Source organism: Trachurus japonicus, chromosome 11 (assembly GCF_045865225.1).
Source record: "Trachurus japonicus isolate A0001 chromosome 11, Traja_1.0".
NCBI classification, from domain to species: Eukaryota; Metazoa; Chordata; class Actinopteri; order Carangiformes; family Carangidae; genus Trachurus; species Trachurus japonicus.
Genome location: NC_140917.1, coordinates 26,855,656 through 26,883,493, shown reverse-complemented (window position 1 = coordinate 26,883,493; position 27,838 = coordinate 26,855,656). Strand labels below are relative to the sequence as shown.

The 27,838-nt window shown below is 42.8% G+C and overlaps 1 protein-coding gene across 12 annotated transcripts in view; it reads right to left on the bottom strand.

The window, feature by feature from the left end:
* Nucleotides 1–27,838, bottom strand: part of dync1i1a (dynein cytoplasmic 1 intermediate chain 1a) — a 58,158-nt gene that overhangs the window by 14,897 nt on the left and 15,423 nt on the right. For 7 of the 12 annotated variants that reach the window (XM_085792082.1, XM_085792081.1, XM_085792079.1 and 4 more), the window contains 6 exons: nt 16,663–16,758; nt 14,087–14,258; nt 12,604–12,703; nt 12,275–12,400; nt 1,765–1,911; nt 161–274 (listed from right to left, as the gene is read on the bottom strand). In XM_085792082.1, the coding sequence (XP_085648208.1) occupies nt 161–274; nt 1,765–1,911; nt 12,275–12,400; nt 12,604–12,703; nt 14,087–14,258; nt 16,663–16,758 (755 nt within the window). The remainder of the gene's footprint in view (nt 1–160; nt 275–1,764; nt 1,912–12,274; nt 12,401–12,603; nt 12,704–14,086; nt 14,259–16,662; nt 16,759–27,838) is intronic. The other 5 variants (XM_085792080.1, XM_085792083.1, XM_085792086.1 and 2 more) reach the window with 1 other exon arrangement.

Here is a 27,838-nt window from a genome sequence, read left to right as displayed (position 1 = left end):
AAGACGTTAAAGACACATGTTGTGGCAGGTTGTGTGCTGAGTGAAGAGTGTCTTGTGTTGTGTTGTGTTGTGTTGTGTTGTGTTGTGTTGTGTTGTGTTGTGTTGTGTTGTGTTGTGTTGTGTTGTGTTGTGCTGTGTTGTGTTGTGTTGTGTTGTGTACCTGTGGCTGGGAGAGCATGTCCAGACTCCAGGAGCACATCCTGCCGTCTGTCGACACAGTGATCAGGTTGTTGGCGTTCTGCGTGCCGACCACGTTCACGCAGTACACTGGGTGCTACACAAACACACACACACATAAACAAATACATACAAAGTGATTCAGACACACAGATACACAAAAGGACAAGATGGGTGGGAATGTACACTTGGACAATACATAATACCACGTGTTTTCAATATCTCCTAACTCTAAACTGAGAAGATTACAACAGTCTCCACTGAAAGGCTTGTTATCCACTGCATGCTGTCAGTAAGTCATGGTTTTTACCGTCATTGATTAGATGCATAAGAACTTCTCTGGCCCCTTCTATAGTAAGTATTAGGATAGCTGTCTGTCCAGGAAATTAAATACTCCAATAATTTGATATGTTAATATTTAAACAATTAGATTTTTAACATGTTACTTTGAGTTACCCTTAAGCATAACATCATTAGTTTGTGAACCAACACACACCTCACATGCCTGTGTTGTCGTCCTTATAAATGACTCTACGTAACCATTATGTCATTACTGAGCAGTAATTAATTTGTGTACCGACCGAGCCGAACAAAGATCCCATTCAGAGACCAGCACTGGACTGGCTCACTGGAGAAGACAAGAGGGACGACCACAGCCAGTATGGATGGATGTATGGAGGACACGTAGCGCTGTACAGTATGACTGCTCATTTCAACTCTGTGTGTGTGTGTGTGAAAATGTTGATTCTCAGATTATAATGAAATTTTCTTTTTATCCTTCCTATTTATTATAAGATACCTACAATAATATATAAAGTATGTATTAATCTGGCAATTTATGCAGAACACTTTTCAAACCTTTTAGCCCCTGAAAACTCCTTATATTAAAAAACACAAAAAAACAAATGTACCTAATGTGAATTTTGATTGTTGTATTTAATCATGAACATCCCTGTGTCAGGAGCTTAAACTCTCCTCTGTTATGTTGCTACTAAATCACTGTATTATGCCCTTTGAAATGCAAATACTGAAAGCTTTTTCATGTAAGTTAGAGCTTGTTTTAATATTTACAATCACACTGAGCTGAAAATAGCAATTATTTTAATTGTTGTAAACGAATCATTTTTTCATCTTTAAAATGTCAGAAAATATTTCCCAATACACAAAATACAATTTCCCAATATCTATGTTTCAAAATTGTGTATTTCTTTTGTCTGAGTAATGCTGTTGAAATCAAAGAGAAATTCAGTGTGCAATGATACAAAATAAAGTAAAGCAGACAATCATCAATTTTGAGCAACTAGGACCAGCAGGTTTTGGGTATTTTAGACTGATAAATGCATATTAAACGTTTATGAAGTCTGCAATTGTTTTCTGCAGACTGATTAATTAATAATTGTTTAAGCACTAAAAGCAAAACACTTGTAGGACTGTAACTCTGAGAGACATGTCTAAGTTTTTTTTGTTTGTTTTAGATACTGTAAATGAGGACATTTTAGGTTTCTGTTCCGAGTAATACTTCTCTACAATAGCTTATTTTTACTGATTCTATTTTTATGTTACAGTGGTATTGAGCCTCAGCCTTACAGTGTGCGCAGCAGCAGACAGAGGAGTCCTCTGAACAGGGGTCCGACGGTGACTGCGGTTGTCCCACAGTACGATCTGGCCTGAGTACGTGCCCCCCACCACCAGGTTAGGATGAAACCTGGCAAAGCCCACAGACACCACTGGGGACTGAGGAGAGAGAAGAATACAGAATAAGAGAGGATGAGAGGGGAAATCTCTGCATCTTACTCTGCTGTGAGCTTATTTCATACATATATTCTATATACATATAGTATAACATATTTTCATGGAGATCAAGATGGTGAGAAAAGATAAGATGCTTAGATAAAACAGCAGACAGTGAGAAAAGAGCAGAAACAAAGAAATATGTGAAGCGAAAACAGTAATGCTAGACGAAGCATGAGTGAGAACGAGTGATCAAGGCGGCGAGATGGGTGGCAGACACCGGGCAGATAGGCGGAGAAGGAGATGATGAGTCTGGCTATGGTGGGGGTCCGCCGAGGAGAGGGGAAAGGGGTGATGCTGGGGCGGAGACCAGACAAAGAGGGGAATTGTAGTCCTCTTTCCCCCAGCCGTTTCACATTACAGCATCAAAACCCCAGCAGCCACTGGAGCGCTCACTGTAGCCTCCATCATGACAAGCGCACCCTTGAACTCCCTCCCTCGCCAGTGCCGTGTTTATTGAGTTTTGGTTCCTCTTCACTGCCTGTCCCATGCGGGCTTCTTCTGCGTGCAACAGCTAGCCTCGCCTGACCCAGAGCCAGTGAAGCGTCTGCGCTGAGGAGTGATGAGAAAATGTCTCGGCCACATAGCGCTACAGGAGGACAAGTGATGTTATGCACTGACAGAGTTAACCCCCCCCTCCCTGCTCCCCGCTCCCCCACCCATCCATCTAGGCAAGCAGCACAATCATGTTGTTAATTATGTTAATTTATGGGCATGACACGGCCCAGAGAGCATCCAACAAGAAGCTCAGAGACACAAATCATCATTTTGCAACATGCGAGTGGGTTGTTGCCTGATATGGTCGTAGATTCTGCTGGAAGAAGAAACCCTGACAGATTTAGTGTTCTTCTGAGACAGTCACTTCATTCATTATCAGAATCCTCCCAAATCAATTAATGTATTAAAAAGGCAATGGTTGTTTATGTGGATATACTGTAACCGAGTATGTGTTAAAATGTTCTATAAACTTTAGGATAACATTACTTATAGTTGTCTTTGAAACAGTGTGTGTGTGTAACAGTGAATTTATATATTTGAAGTATGATTTAAGAATTCAGACTGAGTGAAATCACTTCCTTGTGGTTGTTTTCCCCTCAAAAAATATAGTCACAATCCCCCCCTTCATGGGTTAAAACAGAATGAGAGCCAGAGGTGTTTTTGCAGTGCACTGTGGTGTCATGATGAAGTTGACCTTTGACCTCTTGGATATAAAATGTAATCCTTTCATTATGTTTATCCTGTTAGACATTTGTTTTAAATTGTGTCAAAATTAGTGAGTAAATTTTGCAATTTACAGCCATAACATGTTTTCATAAGTCACATTGACCTTTGACCTTTGGCCACCAAAGTTTTATCACTTCACCGTTGAATTCACATTTGTGCAGCATTCAAAGAAATGACCTAAGGCTGTTATATTATATTACAATCATGGGGACCGGATGGATGAAAGACAATATAATCAATATACCTTAATAAAAATTAATTAATTAATGTTTGATTAACTTAATGACCACTCTCCGAGACAACACTGACCTGGAATGCCATTTACTTACCGTACATCTATCATGAAACTCAATGGACAATGTAACTTCATAATTTATCCTTTAAGCCTCATTTCAACCTTGAGCCTCACTTTATGCAAATTAAGAAATATTTTTCAATCAAGAGCATGGCTGTACACTGTATGCCACTAGAAGTAAAAGAACAAATCAATTCATTGGGACTAACACTATAGTGACTGTGCTAAGGTCGCGTCATCACTTCAGCTGTTCCCTCACATGTGTCCTGGCAGACAGCAGATCAATATGAAAATCCTTTGGGCTGTTTTTGAGATGAACCGACTCAATCTGAAAATCTTCAATAGCGTAACATTTCTTTTTCAATTTCTTTCCCTCCTGCTCCATCCCCCCTGTCTCTACATCCCCACCACCACCACCACCACACCATGTGCAGAGCAGCCAACTCAAAAAACCCAGTTCATTTTGAAAGGAGACTGGAAAACAAACCAGAGGGAAAGAAAACACTGCGTACTCTCTCCCTCTCTCTTTTTTTCTCTCTTTCGGTTTCTTCTGAGGAGTCACGGTTTCCAGACGAACGGCTCGGGAGTCGCTTCAGATGTCAACACTCAAAATAAACTGAACTTCGGTGGTAAAAATAAAGCCGCTCGCTGGCCGGCAGTCAGGCACTCTCAGAGAGGTTTATTTACACAATCAGATAAAAAGAGTCAAAGTTTTTGGTCTATTAGCCTGTATTAGCTCACAGGAGTTGATGGTCTGACCTGGAGGAGCTACAGTTGTTTGACTTATCATATGTGACACTGACCTTGCCAGGTTTATTCTACAGACTATGTACAGTAAAGGCAGCTGTGCTTAAATGAAAAGAATATGTGAAGCTCAATCCAGAGTCCGACCTATCAACACAGACTAATCCAAAAAGTATTGAAAGAAGGTTTTGTAACAATAACACCGCTACTCTGAGCACTTCTACTCACATTGAACTTGATGACTTTTACCATCCCTGAATATTGGGATGACCTTTGCCCTCTGTGGTTGTCTGACAGGCTGCTGTCTGAGGCCTGCTTCCCTCAGACTCCATCAGTGGGCTAATAAACCAAAGTCCTGCCCTCGCTGTCATCCCTGTTCACAATAACACACGTCCACACCAGTGCTAAGTAGGTGCACCCCGCCACCGAGACCATTCATCAGTCCCCGCGAAAGCAGGGAAACTCTAAACCTTGACGATCCTCCGGAGGAGACGGGAGAAGCAGGGAGAGGGAATTATAAACAAACATCTAATAGCTGAGTTTTAACTACTCTGTCTTTACCCACACCCCCTCCTCGCTGACTTTGTTAAGGCTTATCTATTTGCCTGAAGTGATAGTAACCATAAGACTGCTATAAAAATGTCACTTCTCATTTCAGTTTTAAATATATTTGCCAAATTGGAACAGTATGTCCTATACATGTAACATAGACTGTGCGCTACCTAAAATATATATTAATACTCTTATCTTTAATCTCTCTCTTAAACAGAAACCTTGATGTCTTTGATCTTCCCAGTAAAGATTCTACTTTTACTATTAACACACCATAAAAAATGTAAAATAAACACGCAAATCCATGAGCACAAATAGAAAACATCCCTGCTCTCTAGTCTCTCTTGTTTTTCTTCCACCGGTTATCACCCTGAATAAACATCTCTACCCCACATGAGTAATGAAAAAGAGGAGCGAAATCAAGAGACCCCTCTATTTGCTCCATATGTTAGTTTAACTCCTAAGCCCTATCAGTGTCCCCCATCTTAAGAGGAAAAATCCCGACTAAACTCTGAATCCCCTCTTTAAGAAACCGCAGGTTATGCCATCATTCCCCCTGGTGCACTGTCAGGCTTAGTGAAAGACCTACTGAAAATTAGCCCGACTTTGTCCCGTTACTGCACTTTGAGGCGCCTGCCAGCCACAACTTGGACCTAAAATAAAAGCCGTTCTCCCCTAAACGCTTCTAATCAAACGTCACATTTGCACATGTGTTTTCGGGGTTGCGTTCCTTTTAAATCCACTGTATGTCATTAGGCGCTGAAACAAGATCAATTTGTCCCGTGCTATAAGGACGTTTATGATTTAAACTCAAGGGGAATTGGTTGACGGATTCTCAATTTAGATGTCATGTAGGAAGTTAACGACCGACTTTAGAGCTGAATTATAGGGAGCCGGGTTGTGTTTTCACTCATTCACGAGCTGTTGCCATCGTCAGTCCAAATACTTTAGCATCTATTACAGGCAATTTATTTCAGAGTGTGTAAAATGTGACTGTTCAAAATACTGTGTCTGTTAGTCTGTTATTTTGAATTGACCAAAAATCTTTCACACTTGTTTCCTGGCAAGAATTGGATGATACCACTGATGCTGCTCTCATGTGTGTAGGCTACAGTAAACGTGACGCTACTGCTAATGACCAGCTAGCTTAGCTTGGCATGAAGAGTCAAAACAGATAGACTGAACTATTTCTTGGCGTTGAACAGTTCACAGGCAGCCAGAGGAGGTGATTGGTCTCCATGAGCCTCCAAAATAAGCCGTATTGTCATTTTTACACCTTGGTTTTTGTATGTATTAAAACTGTGGTATAATGTGTTGTATAAAGTGAGATTTAGAGATAATGGTAAACAGATCTGCTTCTTTGGGCACAGCCTGATCGTTTTTCCACTTCCAGTTAAGTTATTTGGTTGTTGGCTGTAGCTTCATACTTGGCGTACAGACACAGAGTGGTATCAATCTTCTCATCTAGCCCCCCTGACAGAAAAGCTCCAATGATAGCTTCTTTAATAATAAGCCTATTTCCCCCCACACCCTACACCCAAAAAAAAGCTGGAACTTTTCCTTTAAATCAGATGCAGCCACACTCCTCTCTTCCCCTCCAGCTCCTCTTCATTTCAGATTCATAAGTCTGGACATACGAGCCATACAAGCACCACATCTGTCTAAATAACACCTCGACAACTCTCGTGCCGGCAACGCTCCCGCTACGACTGCATCTCCATATCAGAGCTGACTCAGTACTGAGCCTGACATTTCATTTCCAAACGCTGAGCGGCTCCGCGCATGGTTCTAATCTCACATGCGGCGCAGGTCAGACACCTGCCAAGTCATCTCCTGCCAGCCCAGACGAAGAGGATGTGGGGAGTGACGGCTCCTGGAAGAAAAAGCAGCGGCGGGAGTCACTTCGGTGTATTGGGCCTGAGATAAATTGTGGACGTTTTACAGGGAGACAACTCTTGCAGTCAGTACAGTGGGTTTCATTTCTTTCCTCGGGCGAGGTCTACACTCTGTGTGTGTGTGTGTTTGTGCAAGGGAGAAACTGACACACACAAAGTATCATCTAGCATATCTCACACAGGCTCACAAGGCTAAGTGCTTCTGGCAGCCCTTATTATATTAATGGGAAGTGTTCTGTAGAGGGTAATACACACATGGTAGGCAGTGATGAAAGATGGCACCCAACGAGGGATTAGGGAGATTGGAAGGAATGACAGAGAGAGAAAGAGAAGGGGAACACTCCCTCCTTTGTTGCCTCCTCCTCTCTCTCCTTCTCTCCTCGGGCGTCAAACTGTTGCTGAAGTCGGCTGGGGAAGGTAGAGACGGAGCGACGGCGCTATGGTGAGAAGAAAAGAAGAAGGAGGTGGTGGTGGGGGTTGGGGGGCTGATAGGGCACAACAGACAGTATAACGTCCCAAGTAGATCCACGTCCCCCCCCCCCACTCCACCCCACACACAACCCACTCCTCTACACTCCTCTACCCCCACTCACCACACTCATGTGTTTTCCACTCTGCCTTATCAGGACCAGATGGATCCGACTGTCTTCTCTTGCATCCCCGCTTCTCAAACCCACACCCCCGCCCCACCTCCTCCACCCCTGCAACCACCTTTCTCCTCCCTCTCTCTCTCTTTCTCTCTCTCTCTCTCTCTCTCTCTCTCTCTCTCTCTCTCTCTCCCCCTGGCTTTGCTCGTTTATGACACCCCACGGATTTTGTCACTCTGCGGTTTCTGGCGCGGAGAGAGAAATACCAAGCAGAGTCTCCATTTCACCGAGCAAAGAATGAGGGTTTGACGGAGCGAGAGCGTGAGGAGGAGGCTCCGGGAACACAAACAGGCCTTTCTCTCTCTCTGTCTCCCTGCTCCTCTCCCTTTATTTTCCATATCTTGTTTGTTTGCATGGCTCAGAGTTTCACTTTGGCTGCTGATGTATTCATGTTGATCAACTCAACCACCCTCAGTTCAGTTCAATTCTATTCTATTCTGTTCTGTTCTAAAAGAAATTAGTAGTGTAATCAAATGTAATTAGAGTATATACTCTAATTACATTTGATTACACTACTAATTTAAATATTTTGTCAAATGACCTCCAGTCGGAAGTTAGAAACATTTACTGATTTAGATCATAAGCTGCACAAATTCAAATGTTAAAGGTATAATGTGTAGGAATTACCCCCATCTAGCGGTGCGGTTGCATATCGGAACGTATTCTTGATGTTGCATTCACGTGAAATCGGGCAGACGTCAGACGAGAAAGCTTTCATTTGTATGCGGGTGTGATTCGACTTCAGTGAAATACGTATTTATGAAAGCAATATTTGATTTTTGCTAATAAAAAGCCAAATAAGTTACACACTGGGGCTTTAAAACCTACATTTTTTTTATAGATTTGATGTTCTCAGGGTGACACCTAACTGCCCAGGAGAGATTGTCTGCTTGTGACGCAGCATATTAATACAGATAATATTCAAACACCCCCATTTCATTCATGACGTACGTCAACTGATGCATAATCCACCTTCAGCACAGTACAAACTAATCCAGTTCACTACAAAATCCATCTTTGCCAGTAGACGCCTCATCTATGTCGTGTGCCACTAATCAAACGCAGTCACACAGTCTTAACTCGTCTGCTCAGTGAGCACTTAGAGGATTTCTCTTCTAATCTTTTGAACACAATGCTGCTCCATCCTCCTGTGTAATTTCATGTGGGCTCCAACTCAGACAGAGCCAGTGAATAATGCTGCTGTATTGTTCTTTCTCTCAAACTCTCTCCCACCCCGCCACCACTACTCTTCCCCCCCCGGCTGCTCTGCTTCTCTTACTCAACCTTTCGGAAAGTGCCAAAGGCTTACGGAGCGACACGAAACAGAGAGATATTAATAAAAATATGACTGAGTCCAATGGGATATGACAGTAGCGGCGGGGGTTGTTGCAGGGAGGCGTGTGGTTTCAGGGGTTCAGCAGAGGTTTTAAGTCAAACGGGCTCTTTAATGTGGCCTGACTTTGCCCACTTGAGAGGCTGGTGTGAAGTTACAAGATTGGACCCAACTGGGACAGGGCGATGATGGGTTCAACTGCTGGGACGGCCGTGATGAGGGGAGGCACGCTCAACTGGTACCAGAATCCGCAGCACCAGCAGCCCCTCTCCTGAGGTACAAAACCCAACCCACACACTGATGGATCACACACTTCCTTCACCATATTACAGATCAATGGCAACTGAAGTGGGGTCATGAATCTGCCTCAGGTTCTTGAAGCGGCTATAAAGAGTTTCCGTGTACAACGGGAGGACATTTAGATGATGTCTAATTACAGATACAGTTTATTTAATGTCTTAAGTAAGAGAGCAATCTCTATGGTGCATTTCACGGCATAAATCAGAATAAAAATACAACATGACAGGACGTAACTAAAACAAAATGAAAAGAAGAGAGGATTCAATTATAAGAACTGTATAATGGAAAAACTGAATCCATACCATAGGTTTGACATCCCTAGTGTGTTTGCAGTATAGAAGATAGAATAAAATTATTGTCTTTTTACAGTTTGCCATTCAGTGAATGATTGAAGTGTAAAATAAGAGCAGAAATGTAACAGAGAACCAGGAGAAGACGTGAACGCACGGCTATGAGATTTCTGCGCCATCTGTTTGTTTACGCCACATGGGACAAAAATTTGTCAAATGCTGTCTGTGACGATTGCGTTACAATGCAATATTACAACACCGCTGCACGTTGCTCAAAGTGTTTATGCACGATCAGCAGATTTTATTCGCCCCCTAAATGTCACTAAAACTCCTCCCAAAACCAAACCAGTGACAGCTTTTAAATGATTTACATCCCTCCCTACCAGCACGGCAGAGACATAAACCTCAACTATACACTGCAAAGTAAAAAAAACAAAAAACAAAACACTTAATATTCTTTAAGACATCTAATGCACATCAGCAGGTTACTCTGCTTTTCTTTATCTTTATATTATTTTAAATTCTGAAGGAAAAAGGGCAGTTTTTTTTGCATTGCTAAGCTTTATCGAGCTGCACACAGCCAGACAAGAAATATAGAAGCTTGACCTCACCAAAACCCCATCTGTAACATGAAGCCTTCTATAAGCCATAGCCTTATACAATAAAGCCCCCGCTGAACCAGACCTCAACCACAAACCCCAACCCTCCAATACTGGCCCAGCACTGTCATTCTTTTGTATCTGTGCTCTCTCCCAAACACACACGCCACAGGCTTTACACACGTGCACAAAGCACACACACACACACATACACACAAACATGTGCATACACACATACAGTACAGTAGTCAGTCATCTACCTATCCATCCATCCACCAGATGAAAGCTGCTTCTGTGGGCAAGTCTGGAAGAAAAAATAAAAAACGAAACAAAAAAAAGTCTGAGAGGCTACAAAACCATCCGCTGGGGCTGGGCCAACCCAACCCATACATACTGTACATATGTGTGTGCGTGAACCGCATGCGCACAGTAAACGGCGTGTGTTCCCGTAGCTGAGCACGGGAGGTGGATGGTGGAAAGCAAAAATATGAGAATCCAGAGGAAGAGAGGGGAAGAGGCACACAGCCCTGTGGTTTGGGGGGGGTTAAACGGCAGAACATGCTCGCACATTAAAAGCCATCTGATCCACAGCTAACTAGAGTCGCAACTGCGTCTGCAGCAGGCCCCCGCGCACACACATACACACACACACACACACACAAAAAGAGAGTCACAAAGTAATGCAATCCACTCGTTCTTCTCCTTCCATCCAAATCCAATCTGTCCAATGTCTTCTCCGGTTTCACATGTAGTTATTTCATCTGTATTTTATCCTTCACTGTTTATCCCTGTTCATTTGCTGCCCACTCTGTCTTTCTTTTTTTTATGTTTCTGTTTTCCTGTCACTGACTTTCATTTCTCCCCTCATGAAAAGACCATGGCACGGCCCCAGGCCACATTGACTCTGACTAACATTGGGGGAGGATGTGGGGCGGGTGTGGGTGAGGGGTGGTAGGACTTTTCTTTTCTTTTCTGTTTTCCTTCAGTCTTTCTTCTCCCTTTTCTCCATCTGATATCACTTCATCTAATGCACATCCTTCCAGTAAACACTCACTTAAAACAAATCGACTGTGTTTGCAGAAGTGGTTTGTACGTGTCAGAAAATCAAAACAAACTACGATGACGATGCTTCATTCTGGTACAAATTGAAATTTCCCGACGTTTCGGTGCGACCGCGCTCCATTATGTTCTTGTCATTGCATTCCCACTTAAACTCGAATACACTTCACCTCTGTTGTGCGCGTTTGTGGCTCTGATTGCCCCCCTTTTGATGCACTAAGCATTTTATCAGCTGCTTACACAAATATTCTTGTTCCCCAAAATGTCTCGTGTTTAACACTGACAATTCACAGATCAGCATGTCCCGCAACCGCACTGTTAATAAAGTCTGATGCACTGAACGCACTCTGTCAAAGACCCACATGGAAAAACTACTGAATCCTGCAGCTACAAGATGCATAACTGTAATCCCTACCTAAGACCACATGGATTTCAGCAGCAGCAAAAATTATGGTGCAGCGAAAGAATGGAGCACTTTAAAAATCCATTATGGAGCTGGACATATGTGGCAAGCTTCTTATTGAAATTTTTGCGAGCGGTGTGCGGTCTGAAGGAATATGTGCATTTGAGAAAAAAAGAGAGAATAAGAGAGAGTTTCCTCTGGCGAGAAGAAGCTTTAATGCAAGAATATATGGCTGCATTTCTTTTTCTAAGACAGTGAGGTGATTGTTTGTGACTCCTACAGGTGTATTCCCGTCTTAACAGCGATTTGTAGGATGTAGACCTGTCAATTATTGGGGAACAGCGCTGCCGGGATTAAATGCAGCTCCATGTGGGTGGGCTAACACACATGTGGCAGCCTCGGATTAGGAAGTGGTTGGCCACATCATTTTACTACCAAGACGTCTCTATATGGCCTCGCCTGTCTCCTGGGAACCGTGAAGCCCTCACACCCAATCCTTCCATCCCTTCTCACGTCCTTCCCTCCCTCCTCCTGCCGTTTTCTCAGTGTCATTTACCATTAGCATCACACTCGTCAGTGAGTTCCTTTCCCACCAGAGCTTCGGTTTCTCCCACTGAAGCTGGCCTCCCGTGGCAGTGTTCAGCTATAATCCAATCTACTGGGTCAAACGAGTGCATGTGGAGCCGCCTTTCATTTCCCTTGTGCTTCACGCATTATTTTTCACTCACAAAGATGCTGCCCTTACAGTGCAGAAAGTAGAGAGATTACCGGATGTACTGACTGTTGAGTTGCCAGATATAGTATGAAAAATACATATCTGGCAATGGAGCTTCTGTTCTATTTTTTTTTACCATTTAGCTCTGTGCACTTGCAATCCATCCGGGAAAGAAACAAATGGGAAGCCTAATTACTTCCTTGCTATGGTATATGTGGATGTATATGAGTGGTTTGATAAGTTCAAGTACCTGACAGTGAAAGATGTACTCAGGTGTGGCCTTCTTAAACTTCATGTTCCAGACCAGAGCTACACCATCCGGTTCATGAGGAGCATCTTCATTATTATTATAGGAGGCAACCAGCAACTCAGGGTACTGAGGGAGAGAAAGAACAGAGACAGAGGGATGTTTATTAAAAAAAAGAGACACCTTAAATCAACCATGTAAACAAAAGAAGAGAAGCAGAAAAAATTAATTTGTTTAAACTGATGCTGGTATCTGTTGGGAAATTATTCTTAAAATGCAGGAGGGAGTTACAGCTTTGGATTTAGAATAACATATGAGGTGGTGTGTCTCACCTGAGGAGACCAGTCGAGACAGGTGATAACACGATGTTTGGACCAGTGTTCGTCATAGAAGAGTCTGCTGAAAGACAGACTGGAGCCGCTACCCAAGTCTCTGCAGGAACACAGTGACAGAGGTAAGGGTTAAAGGTTACCTCAGGATCAGACCTGAGGACAGGAGTTAAAAAGAAAAAAAAAAAAAGAAAAAAAAAAGGTACCTCCAAGAAAAAAATGGCTTCAGTCTGTAGAGGTGAATGGCTGAATGAAAATAGAAATTCAGTTTAAAGGTTTAGGGTGAGGCAACAATAGACTGCAACGTTTGCTGCCTTGTGGTTCTGAAATAGGTTTCTTAAATTTGGAAAAGTAACTCTAGTTGGGGGCCACCGGGCTTAATGTAAGACACTATCAAGTTGCATTATGGGAAGCAAAATATCCAAGTTTTTTTAAGTTTATGAACTAAAACTCATGGACATAGTTTTTTCCATCTGTATCTTTTGACTATTTCAAATTCATAAGGGTCAATTATTGAATCAGTGAAGTGCCCCTTTAAAATGCCTTATTTATTTTTTTGGGACAAACATGAGAACAAACAGTCCTACATGCTGAATCAGTGCTGGAGTTGGTCAGAGCTCTGATTGGCTGCTCACACTGGTGAGTCAGTAATTTCAGACAGTGGGAAAAATGTTCCTTCTCAAACTGGATTTAGATCGTTATCATTAATGACTTATATAGATATGTTTGCTTAAATAGTGAAGAGGACCATGTCCCTGGTAGCACAGTAGTACCATCATAGTTATTGTTTATGTCTGAGTCCTGCTTGTTGCCTCAGTGATGGAAGGATTAGCACATCTTCACTAGTAGGCCAGGACAGAAAACTGTTAACTCAAGTGTTATTCAGAGTAAAAATACTCATGACACCTACTTTGTGTGCCACACTATGTGAGAATTAGTGATGGTAGTGAAATGAGGGTTATGTTGCTACATATTCAGAGAAACCACAGCGATGGAAAAAGAATGGGACTGAAGTTAAGCACAGGGCCATGGCCTGTTTTAGACATAATCTCTATTTGACCACAGGCTTGATGCTCCTCTGTGGCTGCAGCGGTCAGAGTTGAAGTGAGTCAGTGAAAACAGCATTCATCTATCACAGCAGCACTCTATCCCAAAACAGCTTTGCACTTATGACTCTCACAACTTCAATCACCACTTCTATAACCTCTGCTCAGAGCCAGCCCTTCAAATGCCAAGACAATGCTCTTTAGGTTGTGATGGTTTTCAGTTCACAGGAGTTTTTCACCCTCTGAGAGAGTGACATCAGCAGGAAGACATATATTCTGAAGAACAAAGGATCCTCCCGGGCCCCTGGAGTGAAACAGTGGGCATGAGTCAGGCTTAGCACATTTCTTAGTTCCAGGCATGGAAGTAAACACTCACATGTGCTCACACATCCAAACACATCCTCTCTCCTCCTCCTTCCTCCCTCCTCCTCCCTGCTCACCCCTCTTTGTCCTCCAGGTCCCGTCCGCTGTAGTCGAAGAAGATGTCGCTGTCCTCAGCCAGAGCTCTCTCCATCACTCGGATGCTGCAGTCAAAGAAACTCTGAAACTCAGAGGAGTGAAGGATCTGTTGCCTCTCCTCTTCCGTCAGCTCCCTCAACACAGGAAAGGAGCCTGTTGGAGGGAACGTACACGTGAACACACAAGCACAAATATGCACACCCTAATGCCCAGTGCAACAACTTTTATTTACGGGCTCAGCTAAATAATGACATATTAGATTATTGCTTCTTTTTCCAAAAGTCACAACCCTAACCAAAATGAGACAGAGAAAGAAAAGAAAATACTTACAATTTGTTGCTAGATTGACATCTGGTAATTTGCTGGATTAATTGACCAAAAAGTGGTCTAAAGATTTCATCTGATCAGCTAATTTATCAGTTTTGGCCATTTTAATATATAATCAAGTTTCAATACCACAGTAACATTTTGAATATTTAAACATGCAGCAGATTTACCATAGACCATACAGCAAAATGTCATTAGTTAAAAATATTAGAGTTTGACATCTGTAGGAAAAAAAAAAAAAAAGAAAGGTTCTCTTTCCTGATTCCTAAAATTCCAGTGTAACACAACACAAAACATCCATTATTTTTAGGCATTTATAGAAAAATGTATGACCTTATTTAAAATCTAATAAAAGAGATGTGACTTTGGACTTGGACAAATATTCTCTTGAGACCCACCGCCTTACTGTCATCATGTCTAATACTTCAACAGAGAGCAATGAGTACTGTACATGATGTCAGATTAACATTCATTTCATCTCTATCAAAACCAGAATCACATCCAGGACATAATAAACTACAAACAGTTCCTAATGCATCTTTTCTAATAAAAGCCTACAGTAGGAACTTCATAAACAAGAGAAAAACAAAGCCCTCTGAGCGACCCGCCTCCCTTTGAACGTAATGGCTGCACAGCACGGCGTCCGGGTTTTGAAGTCACTGTCACCGAGCACACACGCGATTTTACACACACACAAACATGCACAGACACACATATATCGACCTTTACCCTGCCTCTTGACTTTGATCCACCCCCCATCCCTTTGTATTTCTTACGAGTTGTCAGAAAAGACCCAGTGAATCGAGTGGCAGAGATCAAAGGCCAGACCTTCTAATAGGCCAGGATGGAGTGGAGACGTATGACTGTGTGTTTATGAGTGTGTGTGTGTGTGTGTGTACATGTCTCTATGTGTGTGTGTTTGGCTCAGACTACAGTGCAGCCACTGATGTGTTTCTGTGGTTGAATATGAATATGTATCATCTGTAGTGTATATCCATCATGTTGTTTTTTACTTCACTCAAAACCTGTTTGTCGTTTTCTGATTATTTACTATGTGAAACCTCCTCACACACACACATGTGCATGAACACCCCCCCCCCCCCCCCCACACACACACACATACACACACACTCACACACAACCACTTCCTTCTCTTTTCCTCTCTCTACTTTGAAGTGTGGTCGAGGGGTCAAGTGACAGGTTTTTAATCAGTGCTGACCCTCACATGCCACGGCGCTGATAATGCCGGACCCGCCTTAACCCCCAGTGTAACCTACCCCCACCCTCCCATCTGATACACCCACTGACTGGCAGCGGGTGTCACACATGAGTCGCCGTGTTTCGTGACAGCAAAGTGTGAGAAGTGGAGGGAATGAGAGGAGTCAGGGATGAGGAATGAGGATGCCTCTGGTGACCCAGGCTTGAACTGCCTCATACGTCAAGTTAATTTATGTGCAGGAAACATCCATGAAGTTAAATGGACATTGTGTAGGAATTACTCCCATCTAGCGTTGCACGGTTGTATATCGCAAGCAACTCAATCGTATTTTTCATGCTGCATTCACGTGAAATTGGGCAGACGGCAGACGGACGACAGCCGCTGCAGGTAACAGGATAAACAAGCATCTATGTAAACAAGTGGTCCGTCAGCACGAGGCAAAACTATACACGTGACAATATGTTGTCATGGCGATGTGGTATTGTTTACCTGACCCACGTTTTACCGGCTTTCTCTCGACTTCTGTGACTAAAATGACATCTGGTTTGTTAGTGACGGCCGTCTGCCCGACTGCAGGTGAATGCAGAATCACTGTAACGCTCCATTCCTCCTCACTGCGTTACCGCGGTGACTTTTCACAGACGCCACCTCGACCTGAGCCGACAGCTCCGGTGTCTCCGCTGAGTTTCCGTGGTTTCCTACCGTCACGCTGCCACTGAACGTAAAAACATGGCGACACCACATGGCAGCCAGCACCGAGCTTACCCGCTCCATGGAGATATGAATGATATGAACAGCTAATTCAGAGCTGAAAGGAACACTTCAGTTTGTTGATGGGGGGCATTACTGATTAATGTAAAACAGACTTTTGAACCAAATTTCGATTTTCGTGAATAGATAACAGGAGAAGTTACACAATGTCCCTTTAAGAAAACTTAGACATAACTTATGAGGTGATTGACAGAAGTCAGCCATTAGAGTTTTTACATTTCCAATAGTCATTAGATTTACCATCTTTGTTTTCCCTGTTGTCGTCCTCATCCTGCTGCTCTGATTCGGGGCCCGGCTTCGCCTCCATCATCTCCTCATCTTCCTCCTCCTCCTCTACTGAGAGAGTAAAAAAAAAAACAAAGAGAGAAAGCACTCATGTTAATCAACAGCTGTTCCAATTTTCCTCCACCTCCTGCTGTGTGCCGCCTTCCCCCCCTGCTTACCAAAGTAATCATTCCCAGACATGAACTGGTACACCTGACTAACAAACATTTGGTCCAAATGGGTTTCATTTACAAACACACACACACACACACCAAAAAAAAAAAAAAAAAGTGAAGCCCAACCACTGCAGAATTTCCATTACTGTTGCTTATGTACATAAAGTATACATCGTCTTGGGAAAAGAAAATTCGCAGGAAACAAACCCGTGCCCATTTCCGCGTTGCAGCTGAAGCATGAGTTCACATGGTCCCCATGTGTGCAGAGACTCACTCATCATGCACGCACATGGGACGCACACACAGACACACACATACACACAGTCAGCGGGAAAAGTCAGAGTTGTGTGCGCTCTCCTCTTTCTTTCACCTTTGACCCCATCCAAAGAGAACCAGCTATGTGTGTGTGTGTGTGTGTGTGTGTGTGTGTGTGTGTGTGTTCAGAAGGGGATTCCCTCTGCATTCCCCCCAATCAGGCTCTGCAATTACACGCCACTCGCCAGGATTCATTGTAAGTGTGTGTGGTATGTGTGTTTGGGGTTCAAGTATGAAGGGTTACTGTCAACATAGGCACCTGCTTGTCAGCTACTGCCTCACTGACCCCCCACCCCCCCGACACACACACCCCTTGGGGTATGTATTACTAACCCTCGCCAACCTCTCCTCCTCTTTTCTGCTGCTCCCTCCCTTCCTGAAACAGATGCTTAGAGTCGGGGGGGGGGGGCTTTTTGAAGACCTCTTAACACCGTGACACCGCGGCCAGACACCTGTGGTCCAGGCCAACACACACTATGCACACAAATACAATCTGTCTTTCTCTCCCCCCTCACCCACGGTGCCAGGGGTGGCGAGGGGTTAACTGGCGCAGGGTCAAGCTGACAACAGTCGCTCAGTCCGGTGGGAGGAAGTGACTACATCACACCCTCAGACGTGTCATGCCTCTCTCTCTCACACACACACACACACACACACAGAGTCACACAAGCACACACGTCGGGGTGTGTTTAACTCAGTTGGAGTATGGCCCGGGGCGCCGTGGAAACCACTCGCTCAAGGGCCTCTCTTGCACTGGATGAACTGTCCATTTATCTCTTGCCTAAGCTTTTGATGAACTCACTGGTGCTCTTTAAAAGCAACCAATATGATTCTAATTGGTGAATCACTCCAGTGATTTTACTATTATTATTAGGGTCTGGAAGCTAAGCTGCCAGGACACTATTGTATTCCTAGGAATTCTTCTTCTTTCTTCTTCTCATCATACTTCCCATGGGCGAAAACTCACCAAACTTTACAGAAGCGTCCAACCCCATGCCAGATTTACTCAACTCCGGGGGGACATAAGCGTTTAAATTTAAAAGCTTTAAAAATTCCTACCAAAGCAACGGTACAAGCTACAGTTTCAATAACTGTAAAACTTATAAAACCCTTAAAATCTCCTCCCACAATTTTTGCTCAATTGTCAAACTTGCTACAGAGCATCTTCAGACTGTCCTCCACAAAACTTGTTGATTTTTGATTGATCAAAGATTAAGCCTACAGTGCATGAAAACTGACTGTAAACAGTACTGTAAACTGTATATCATCCAATTCCTGCTAAATACATTTTCAATCTTCCTGAAAAAACTGAGAATATTTTGGAGCTGTGGTTGATGAAGTTTGGCAAATATTTATTATTTATTTATTTAAAAAGGACAGTGTGCAGTGACATTAATTATTGAGAAAATAAAAAGATGGCTGCACCAGATTTAGCGGAGCCGCTAGTTTCCATTTCCATCATATCTGAATTTTATCTCAAAAACTGAATTTTCTAGACCATTTTCAATTCTGCTCTCATGGGAACAACTGCAGTCAATGTAAGAGTGGCATTTTTAAAGGTATAATATGTAGGAATTCCTCCCATCTACCGGTGCGGTTGCATATCTGAACGTATTCTTGATGTTGCATTCACGTGAAATCGGGCAGACGTCAGACAGACAACAGACGCTGCATGTAACAGGATAAACAAGCGTCTATGTAAACAAGTGGTCCGCCAGCACGAGGCAAAACAATACAGGCGTGACAATATGTTGTCATGGTGATGTCGTAGCCTATTGTTTACCTGACCCACGTTTTACCGTCTTTCTCTCGTGGAGTAAAATGACATCCGGTTGGTTTGCCGACGGCCGTCTGCCTGACTGCACCTGAATGCAACATCAGTGCCTCCGTCCTTCCTCACACTACACAGTGGTGACAGTTTTAACAGGCCGAGCCGACAGCTCCGATGAGTTTCCGTGGTTACCTACGGTCACGCTGCCACTCAACGTAAAAAATGGTGATGCAACATGGCCGCCTCGGTTCGGTGCGTCGCCCACTTATGTATTTGTAACGACTTGTAACAACTCATTCTAAGGTACCAGAAAGCTTTCATTTGTATGCGGGTGTGATTCCACTTCAGTAGAATACGTATTTATGAAAGCAATATTTGATTTTCACTAATAAAAAGCCAAATAAGTTACATACTGGGGCTTTGAAAGCAACCAACATGATTCTAATTGGTGAAACACTCCAGTGATTTTACAATGATTATTATTACTACAATAACTTCTGTCATTATTTTACCATATTGTTTCAGCCTCCCCAGTACCTCGTTCTCTCGCTCTGTCTCCGTGTTCTCTTTTGCTTTTTCACTTCCAAGTCAAGTTTTGATATATGACTTTAATTTTCATAGTGTGTACATAATAAATGACTGAGCTGAATCAAACACATGGCGGCGAGGCTCGGTCCAAGTTGGTGGTTAACAGCCAACTGTAGTGATCCAAACACCAGTGACCCACCAGTGTGGAGGAGAGAGACCAGAGAGGACCAGACAGGCAGACTGCCAGACTAGCTGCATGTCTGAGCTGCCAAAACAGACAAGCTGCAAACACACACACGCACACTCACACACAGGGACAGCCTTCTTTCAAACACTTTTGTGTCCCTCTTTATGCTTGTTTGCAAAGCTACGTTTCTCTCAGGTGATGTTTTCCTTTGTCATCTCTCCATGACTTCCCCCCCACCCACCCCTCCACAAACTGTGGTCACGAAATCTTCAGATGCAGAACAAGCAAGTGGAAAGTGGAGAGTGTGGAAAGTGGAGCTTACCAACGTTGTGTAGATACAATACACACAACTGCTATTCTGTTCGGCTCCATCCTATTTTCTTGACCTCATGTGACCAGTCCGGTGGTTGGAATGTGTGGTGACGGGGATGGGAGGAGCGTGAGTAGAGGAGAGAGACCACATTGAGGAGCGGTCAAACTGTCAACCCCCGGGACCACAGGACTATGGAGCAAGGCAGCATGATTCATGGCCTATGGGTTACCTCACTAAAGGGGAGACGGTCCAATTCCCGTACGGAGATACTGCTGATGTCGTTGCCAGTGGCCATGCATCAAGTTGTTCTGTCATGGTCACGCACCAAAAATATCCCAGCAATTTCCTTTGAATGGAAATTTTCAGATACATTTCTGCGTGGGCTCGAAGTTAAAGCGCGAGCTACACTGTGGTAAATGATACTGGGAGATAGGGCTCATGGGTTAGAAGAGATAATACAGAACTTTATGTAAAATGTACATGCAAACACACACGGAGACACTACAGGGTGTCCCCGTGGAGTTGCAAAAGAAAGCAGGGGAAGGGGAATTCAAGAGAGACAATCTTCCACAGTTTGAGTGTGTCTGACTGCTACCCTGCAAGTATCTGCACACTTTCTTGTTTCCACCTCATTCCAGTCACGGGATGCTTTCTCTTTCCACCTGCTGCTTAATACCGCTCCTCGCTGCAGGACAACAGGTTAACCGGTATCCTCCCCCTCTCCACAGACAGGGGGTCCACCTTGATGAAACTCCGCTTGGGGGCTCCCGTTTTGGCCGGCTACACACCCGGGGTAATGATATCCTCGGTAGCCGAGGGCCACCGCTTCTGGCTGCCTCAATCTTCTCCTGGCTGCTTCCCCATGCTGACCAGGCCCAGTCAATTCAGCACAGCCTGGCAGGTATGTGCACACACACAGATTCATGGTGTGGAGATAGAAACATGAGTGCACAGTCAGGCGCACACACCAAGATGTGTAAAGGTGTTTGTAAATGCATATGGACACACATAAAAACTCACAGAGACAGACACATACACACAAATGTGTAAAAGTCTGTGCAAATCCATATGCACATCTACACACACACATACAAGTGGAGGCATATACACATACAGTACTGTATATGTGGCTTTTTAGTATTATGTCGCTAAGTGGCTGATACTGTACTAACCATACTAAATATTCTAAAATGTATTTTTTTTCTGGCCATTTTCCAAGAGGAACAAAGACCATTAATTTGAGAAACATTTTGCTAATTAAACTGTAATCAGAGTTTCACATTAAAGAACCAAATGCAACAAAAGACATACAAGCCTAATCAGAGGCAGCCCTGCCTTTATCTCTCCAAATTTTATATATCTGACTTTATTTTTGATGCTCTCTCCTCTTGTGCCGTGGATGGTACCAGAGAGATTTTCTTCACAGGTGATTTTTTCAACTCACACACTTTAATTCATACAGTCCAGTCATCTCTTCAACATCTTTGCACTCATGTAGCCACATCTCTCACACTCCCACCTCCATGCTTGACAGTCAGCACTGACCAGTCACTGTGATGATCCTGGCCAGATCCACACCAAACATGCTGGACACCATCTGATCCAAACAAATGTATTTTGTTTACACCTGACCAAACCATGAGCTGCCAGTATTCACCAGGACTCTTTTCGTGGCCTTTGGTAAAGTTTAATCTCACAGTTTCATCCTGAGTAATGATTTTCCTCCACTGAGCGGTCGACTTCACAGTCTGATCAGTCGCTGAAACACCGATTCCCTCAGATTCACTGATTGGCCTGCTTCTCTTGTGCTTCAAGATCATTGTGTCTTTACTTGTTCAGGCAGTTTCTTATTAAGTAAAGTCACGTTGCGTTGACACAACCCTGACCAATACTGATGAAGCTGTGGTGTTCAAAGGAGCGATGGTGTTAGATCAGCTTTTGTTGGAATTTGTGTGAATTTGTATCTTGTTTTTTTCTATACATCCAAAATTAATTTTATTAACAGAAACAACTAAGAAAACCAACAAATATTTACATAATTGAGTTTGTCACCTATGAGCCTGTAAAACATTTAATTTAAAGCTTTTGGTTATAAAAGAGTCTCATATTAATGTGGATGAATCTACGTTACCCACATTTGTTAATGGGTCCATTTTCGATAAATATATCGTTTTGTCTTTATAGTTATTTTGATATTATTATTTAGTGGTCGGCTCACCCAGCATTTCCTACTTTCAGTTTCCTGGACACTGCCCGGTGGCGGGTCATGGGAATAACGCCGCCAAATCGCCGTTTATGGTCGGAACTACGACGGTATCTGATCGTCTTCGAACCTCCAACTTTCATTCTTGATTAATAAAAACATTCTTAGCAAATGTTTTCGCTTTCATCCGTCTTGCGCCGGTCCAAGAATTTCACCGTGCAAGTGGAGGCTAATGGGATATGTAGTGTGAAAACACTTTGCTTTCCAAAACTCCTCGTTGTCCCTTTAAGAACAGTTGTTGACTCTCTGTCATTCCACTAGTTAATTAATTACTCTACAATTTTATGTTATATAATGCCTAACAATTCACAACAGTTGATTATATTACGCATAAAATCTGTTCCTTTTATACATAACTCTGTCATGAAAAGTATACGTTTTAATATAATCTAATCTACAGTATAAAACTACTGTAAAACCTTAGTCTGTTTTAACATCTTTTTTTTGCATTGCTTTATTTATGTAACTCAGCAACGTTTGCTTGTAGCTTCAGTAAAAATAAGTAACACTACTGTACAGTATATGCGCTTATATTTTGACAGGATATTCTTATTCATTCCCACCTTTATCTGCACCTACACCGAGCTCCTTCAAATACAGAGATGAGTCATAAATAAGAACAAGTAAGCCAGTAATTACACTGCGACTGTCTACTGTATTGTGGCTAATTAACAGTTTTATTATCATGTTTTCTGTGCATGAGGCTCTGGTTCACCACTATAAGCATCATTATTGTTTTTATGGACTTATATAGGAGAGTGAAATAGTTCAAGTGAGAGTAATGGGCTGATGTGTTTGTGGAATAAAGAAAACATAGTCTTAATGAAGGCTGATACACCGCTGAGACTTTCATTAGTTTAAACATCTTGTATTATTTCACAGTAGGCGGCAACTATCGAGCCTGTGGAGGGAAGAGCTTTAAAGATACAGACGACATATAAGGGATGCACGCTGTCTTCTGCTTTCCATCGGCTGGCACATGAAGCACAATGGCGTGGTGTGTCACAGCGAAATGAGCGTGTGTGTGCTGTTTGGTAAGGATCAAAGCCCGAGCTAACCTTTTATTCTCAACCCAATTCACAATGAGTGCTAGTGTGCTGAAATGTGTTAGCGCAAGCTCGGAGCGATTGGCGTAGTTATCAAAGAGCTGCATGTGTGTGTGTGTGTGTGTGTGTGTGTAGACGGGAAGATGGGACCAGGCCCCACGTTTGTCATCGACTACATTACAGGGGCAGAGCTGCAGACTTTTCACAGCAGCATGGAGGTGACTACTAAACTGAGTCACACACAATCAAAGATGACAGTACTCATAATTTTTATACATCTCTATTATATTAATCACAAAGAGAGACATTGATATGAGAGGAGAGGCGGCGGGAACAGGGATGGTGATACAAAAGGAGAAATCCAGCAGGATATTGGGGGATCCCACGCACTGGGAATAACCCTACAATATCATATATGGGCGCACACACACACACACACGCGCACACACACACACACACAGTTCGCAGGGGATCTGGGAGGTTGCCGAGCAGACCACAACACAAGCACTATGCAGAGGAGTAGGAGGAGGTCGACAAGACTTGAAAGGCTTCTCTAATGTGGCCCTGGCACGAACACACACACAATTACACACACACTCACGCACATATGCATTAACTTCTCTGAGATTAAGACACAACAACCACTACATTCACTTAACCTCTGCATATATCACATACGACCTGAGGCATCTGGGGAATTTTTCTCATTTTTATTGGTCCCACCTCCAGTAATCTAATCCTGGCTAGCATATTGCCAAAACAAAACAAGATATACAGAGTATAACCGCCATGATTTAAGATGACTGAAATACGATGATGACACAGGTGACAAATAAAAGTAGCAAAATGACAGTGGAAATCACAACACCCGCCATCACATTCATTGCGGATTAGAGATATATTCATGTTTTCAAAACTCGAAAAGATTCGACACTTAAAGAGAGGTTCTGTATCCACATTTAATGAAATCTGAGAGTGTGTGAGTTTACTGTACATCTACTTTGTTGCCGATGACTTTGAACTTCGTCATGTAACTGCTCTGGTACATGTGCTTTGATGTATATACTATGTGTGACCCCCCTGACCCCCAACCCTGCTTTTATTTATCTATTTATTTATTTTTATTTTCATTATTATTATTTTTTATTTTCTTTCTTGTTTGTATGTATGTGCTGTTGTCATTCTTGTAAACGGATAAATGGTTCCCTCATTGTCCGATCTTGCATCTTCTATTAATTTATGTGTAAAAAAAAAAAAAAAAACCTTCAATAAACCATGAACAAAAAAAGTAGCAAAATGATTAACAATCCTGAACTAGATCAAATGTGATATCTTTGGAACACAAAAGTGAACATTTTTAACCCAAAACCACTTATTGGTTGATGATATAAAAATCTAAAAACACTTTCATGTTTAAATAAAGCAAATATTTGGGAATAGTGAACCTTAACTCCTCACAATGCGTACAGGTTGTTTAAAGCAGCGATATCCCCTAACCCTCGCCACCTGGAGACCCAGAAATTAAAATAAACACTGCTCCGTCATGCTCTCTGCAAGCCCCGTGCCCGCTCACAACTCACCTGGTGAACTGTCTGTGCAATCTCATGCAGATCACTGCGTTTTATTAATACTCTTCTGGACTTGCACAGAACTCTCTTTTTTGAAACACAGAGAAACCCTGCCAACATTTTTTTTTTGGGGGGGGGGGACCTCTGTTAGTCTGGACAGCAAATTGTTGGGTTATAGCCAGATGTGCACTGAAGTCAAACAGATCTTTTTTCTGAGAGGTGAGAGGGCGGCCCAACCTGCTCAAGAACCTCACTGATGTGTCGTTTGGTCAGGACAAACGGGATGGATTGCAGCGAAAGAGTGCAACAATATGGCAATGAATTCAATCTCCGAGTGCTCGCGAGTTCTCGCAGGGTCAGACACATGCTGAGTAACTGTATAATAACATTTTTCCCCCAAAGAAAAATGTACAAAAAGGATTTTATTTTGGTAAAGAGAGAAAAGTGAAAACGCATTTGAAAAAAAAAAGCATCCACTGATAATCCTCTAAACCCGTTTACTCCAGTTTGTTAATTTTATTCATGCTTTGCTTTCCATTTGTTTTAATAGAAAATAATGTTTAAAAATCATCATGGTTCATCAAGTCATGATTGCCACAGTAGGAGTAAAAGTATTTGCCACATACACACACATTAGCAGCAGGACCTGATGTAAAACTGGTGAGGCTAAAAACCGCAGGATGATTTAGATTAATTCATCTCTTCGACACACTTCCCCACACTGATCAAACTTTGTGTTTGTGTGAAAGTCTGTGTACACCCGAGTCCACACCTTACACAGACACGCATGCCCACACATAATCAGCTGTCATTAATGCAGCCAACTCAGGCCTTTGGGGGTCTGTGGCCAACCCTGGTGTATGCTGTGGGAGTAGTGAGAGTAGATTCTCTCCCCCATCTCTCTCTCTCTCTTTCTATCTCTCTGTCTCCCTCAGTCTCTCTCTTTCTCACCAGCCCCTCTCTCTTTCTAGCAGTGCCACCCAGGCTTGGCCCTGAACCAGACCCACATCTTTAAACTGAGCCATCATACCACGCCACGCCATGCTCTCAGCCCGGCCGCAAGGCCCTGATTAAAACCCATGACTTCAAACTTTCCAAACTGTCAAAAACCCAGTCAGAGAGAGAGAAAGAGAGAGAGGAAGAGGGACAGACTCGCTGAAAAAAAAAAGTCTTACATAAAATCACCGATGTGGCATCGATTCACTTTTCAACACGTCATCTGAGCAGGGTTTTGTGTCTCTCAGAAATAGCACCGTTTGCATCTTTGTGCGTCTGTGTGTGGCTCGATGGTCACTGGTGGTCTGTGTTTGCCACTTGGACGCCGATGGTGTTTCATTTTGTTTTAATGAGGGACGGACGGACAGAAGAGACAAACAGTTTTTATGGGCCTGCTGGATGTTGATGTTTGGGATTGAATTTTTCTGGATAGTAGTAAAATGGACAACTGTATTCATAGAACCTCAGCAACACTCGGATAAATAAACAAAAGCGTACTCTTAGGAAAATGATCTCAATACCTTTGGGAGTCAAAGACAACATTGGATTCAAATCTTGTGAAATCTTGTCAATCAAATTAAGGCTTTATAGCCAAGACAAGTTTGAGATTATTTATAAAACTGTTACTTTAAATTATTACCATAATTTAATTTCATCTGATACTCTTCTCTAATAATAAATCTCTGACACTTTAGTAGGTAAGCCTTTGAGAGAGCCTTCAATTATCCATCAAGTGTATGTGCCAAGAGTGCTCCCTGCTGGACGGTTTCAGAATCGCACACCACTCTCCTGCCAAACAGAAAACCAGCATGGTTATCGAATTTCACTTCAATCAACTGTCAAGCTGTAAACTGTGATAATGATGTGGAAATTTTAGGTCTGAATCATTTGCAACTAGAACAGAGCAAGTTGATTTTAAAGCCTTCTGAACTTCCAGCATTGGCAGAGGAGCAACTGAAAACGCTTGTGGTGACTTGTTAGAAGCACAAGATCTGTTTTTATTTCATAAATAAAAAGGTTTTGATTGCCTGTCCAGAAAAATGTTTAAATATTGGCTGCCATTGTTGAAACCTATTGGTTATAAACACACAAACCAGCCTTGAAATGGTTAATAAACATCAAACTGAAACAAGCAAAGGGAAGTAAGGCTGTGTGCTGCAGGCTAGCTGTGGCAGCGAACCGCTACCCTCTCAAATGAAAACCCTTAGAGAGTCGAAAGGATCTCAGAATACAAGGGAGACCACCCAGGGAAACGTTCAAGCCCCACTGTTGTTTTACACACGTATAAAAAAAATGCAACGAGGGGGAGGAAGGGTGGGGTGCACATGTCAAAAAGTCAAGTTCAACGAAATACAAGTAAAAAGGGGAAAAAAAGAAAACAGTTGAAAAAGGTAAAAGAAAAAAAAAATGTGTGAAACTGTATTCCTACTCATCTCAAGTACTCATCAGATGGCAAATATTATTTTGGATGATGGTCATTTTGCCAAAGAGAGAAAGAAAGCCAGAGGGAGGGAGATGAAGAAGGGGGTTCATGTACCTTATTATACAGTGGTCATAGGGGAAAACTGCAATCATCTGTGACTCACTTGGAATACCTGACGCACTGTGAAAGACATTATTTTTCTCTAATATCAGGAACGTCTCTGGGCTTCGACTGCCGTGGCCATTTTGACAGAAACCGCTCGGGACCCTGCATCAATTTCAAAACAGGAGTGAAACTGGAGAGAGGGCTGCGCCCTTTGGAGTCTGATGACGATGAAAGTCCAACTCAGATGTTTTATGAGGGGAGAAAGTGAGAGGTATGGGCCAATTATGTGCGTCTGCAAGGAAAAAACGAGGGGGGGTCATAACAGAGAAACCCAAAGTCTGATCTGTAGTATGAGCGCCTCAATGTGCGTGACGTCTACATGACTTTCTATTGTAATGTGGACAAATTCTAGATACAAAGTGGCTAAGGAATGCATTATGTCTAGGAGTGTCCTCACAGCT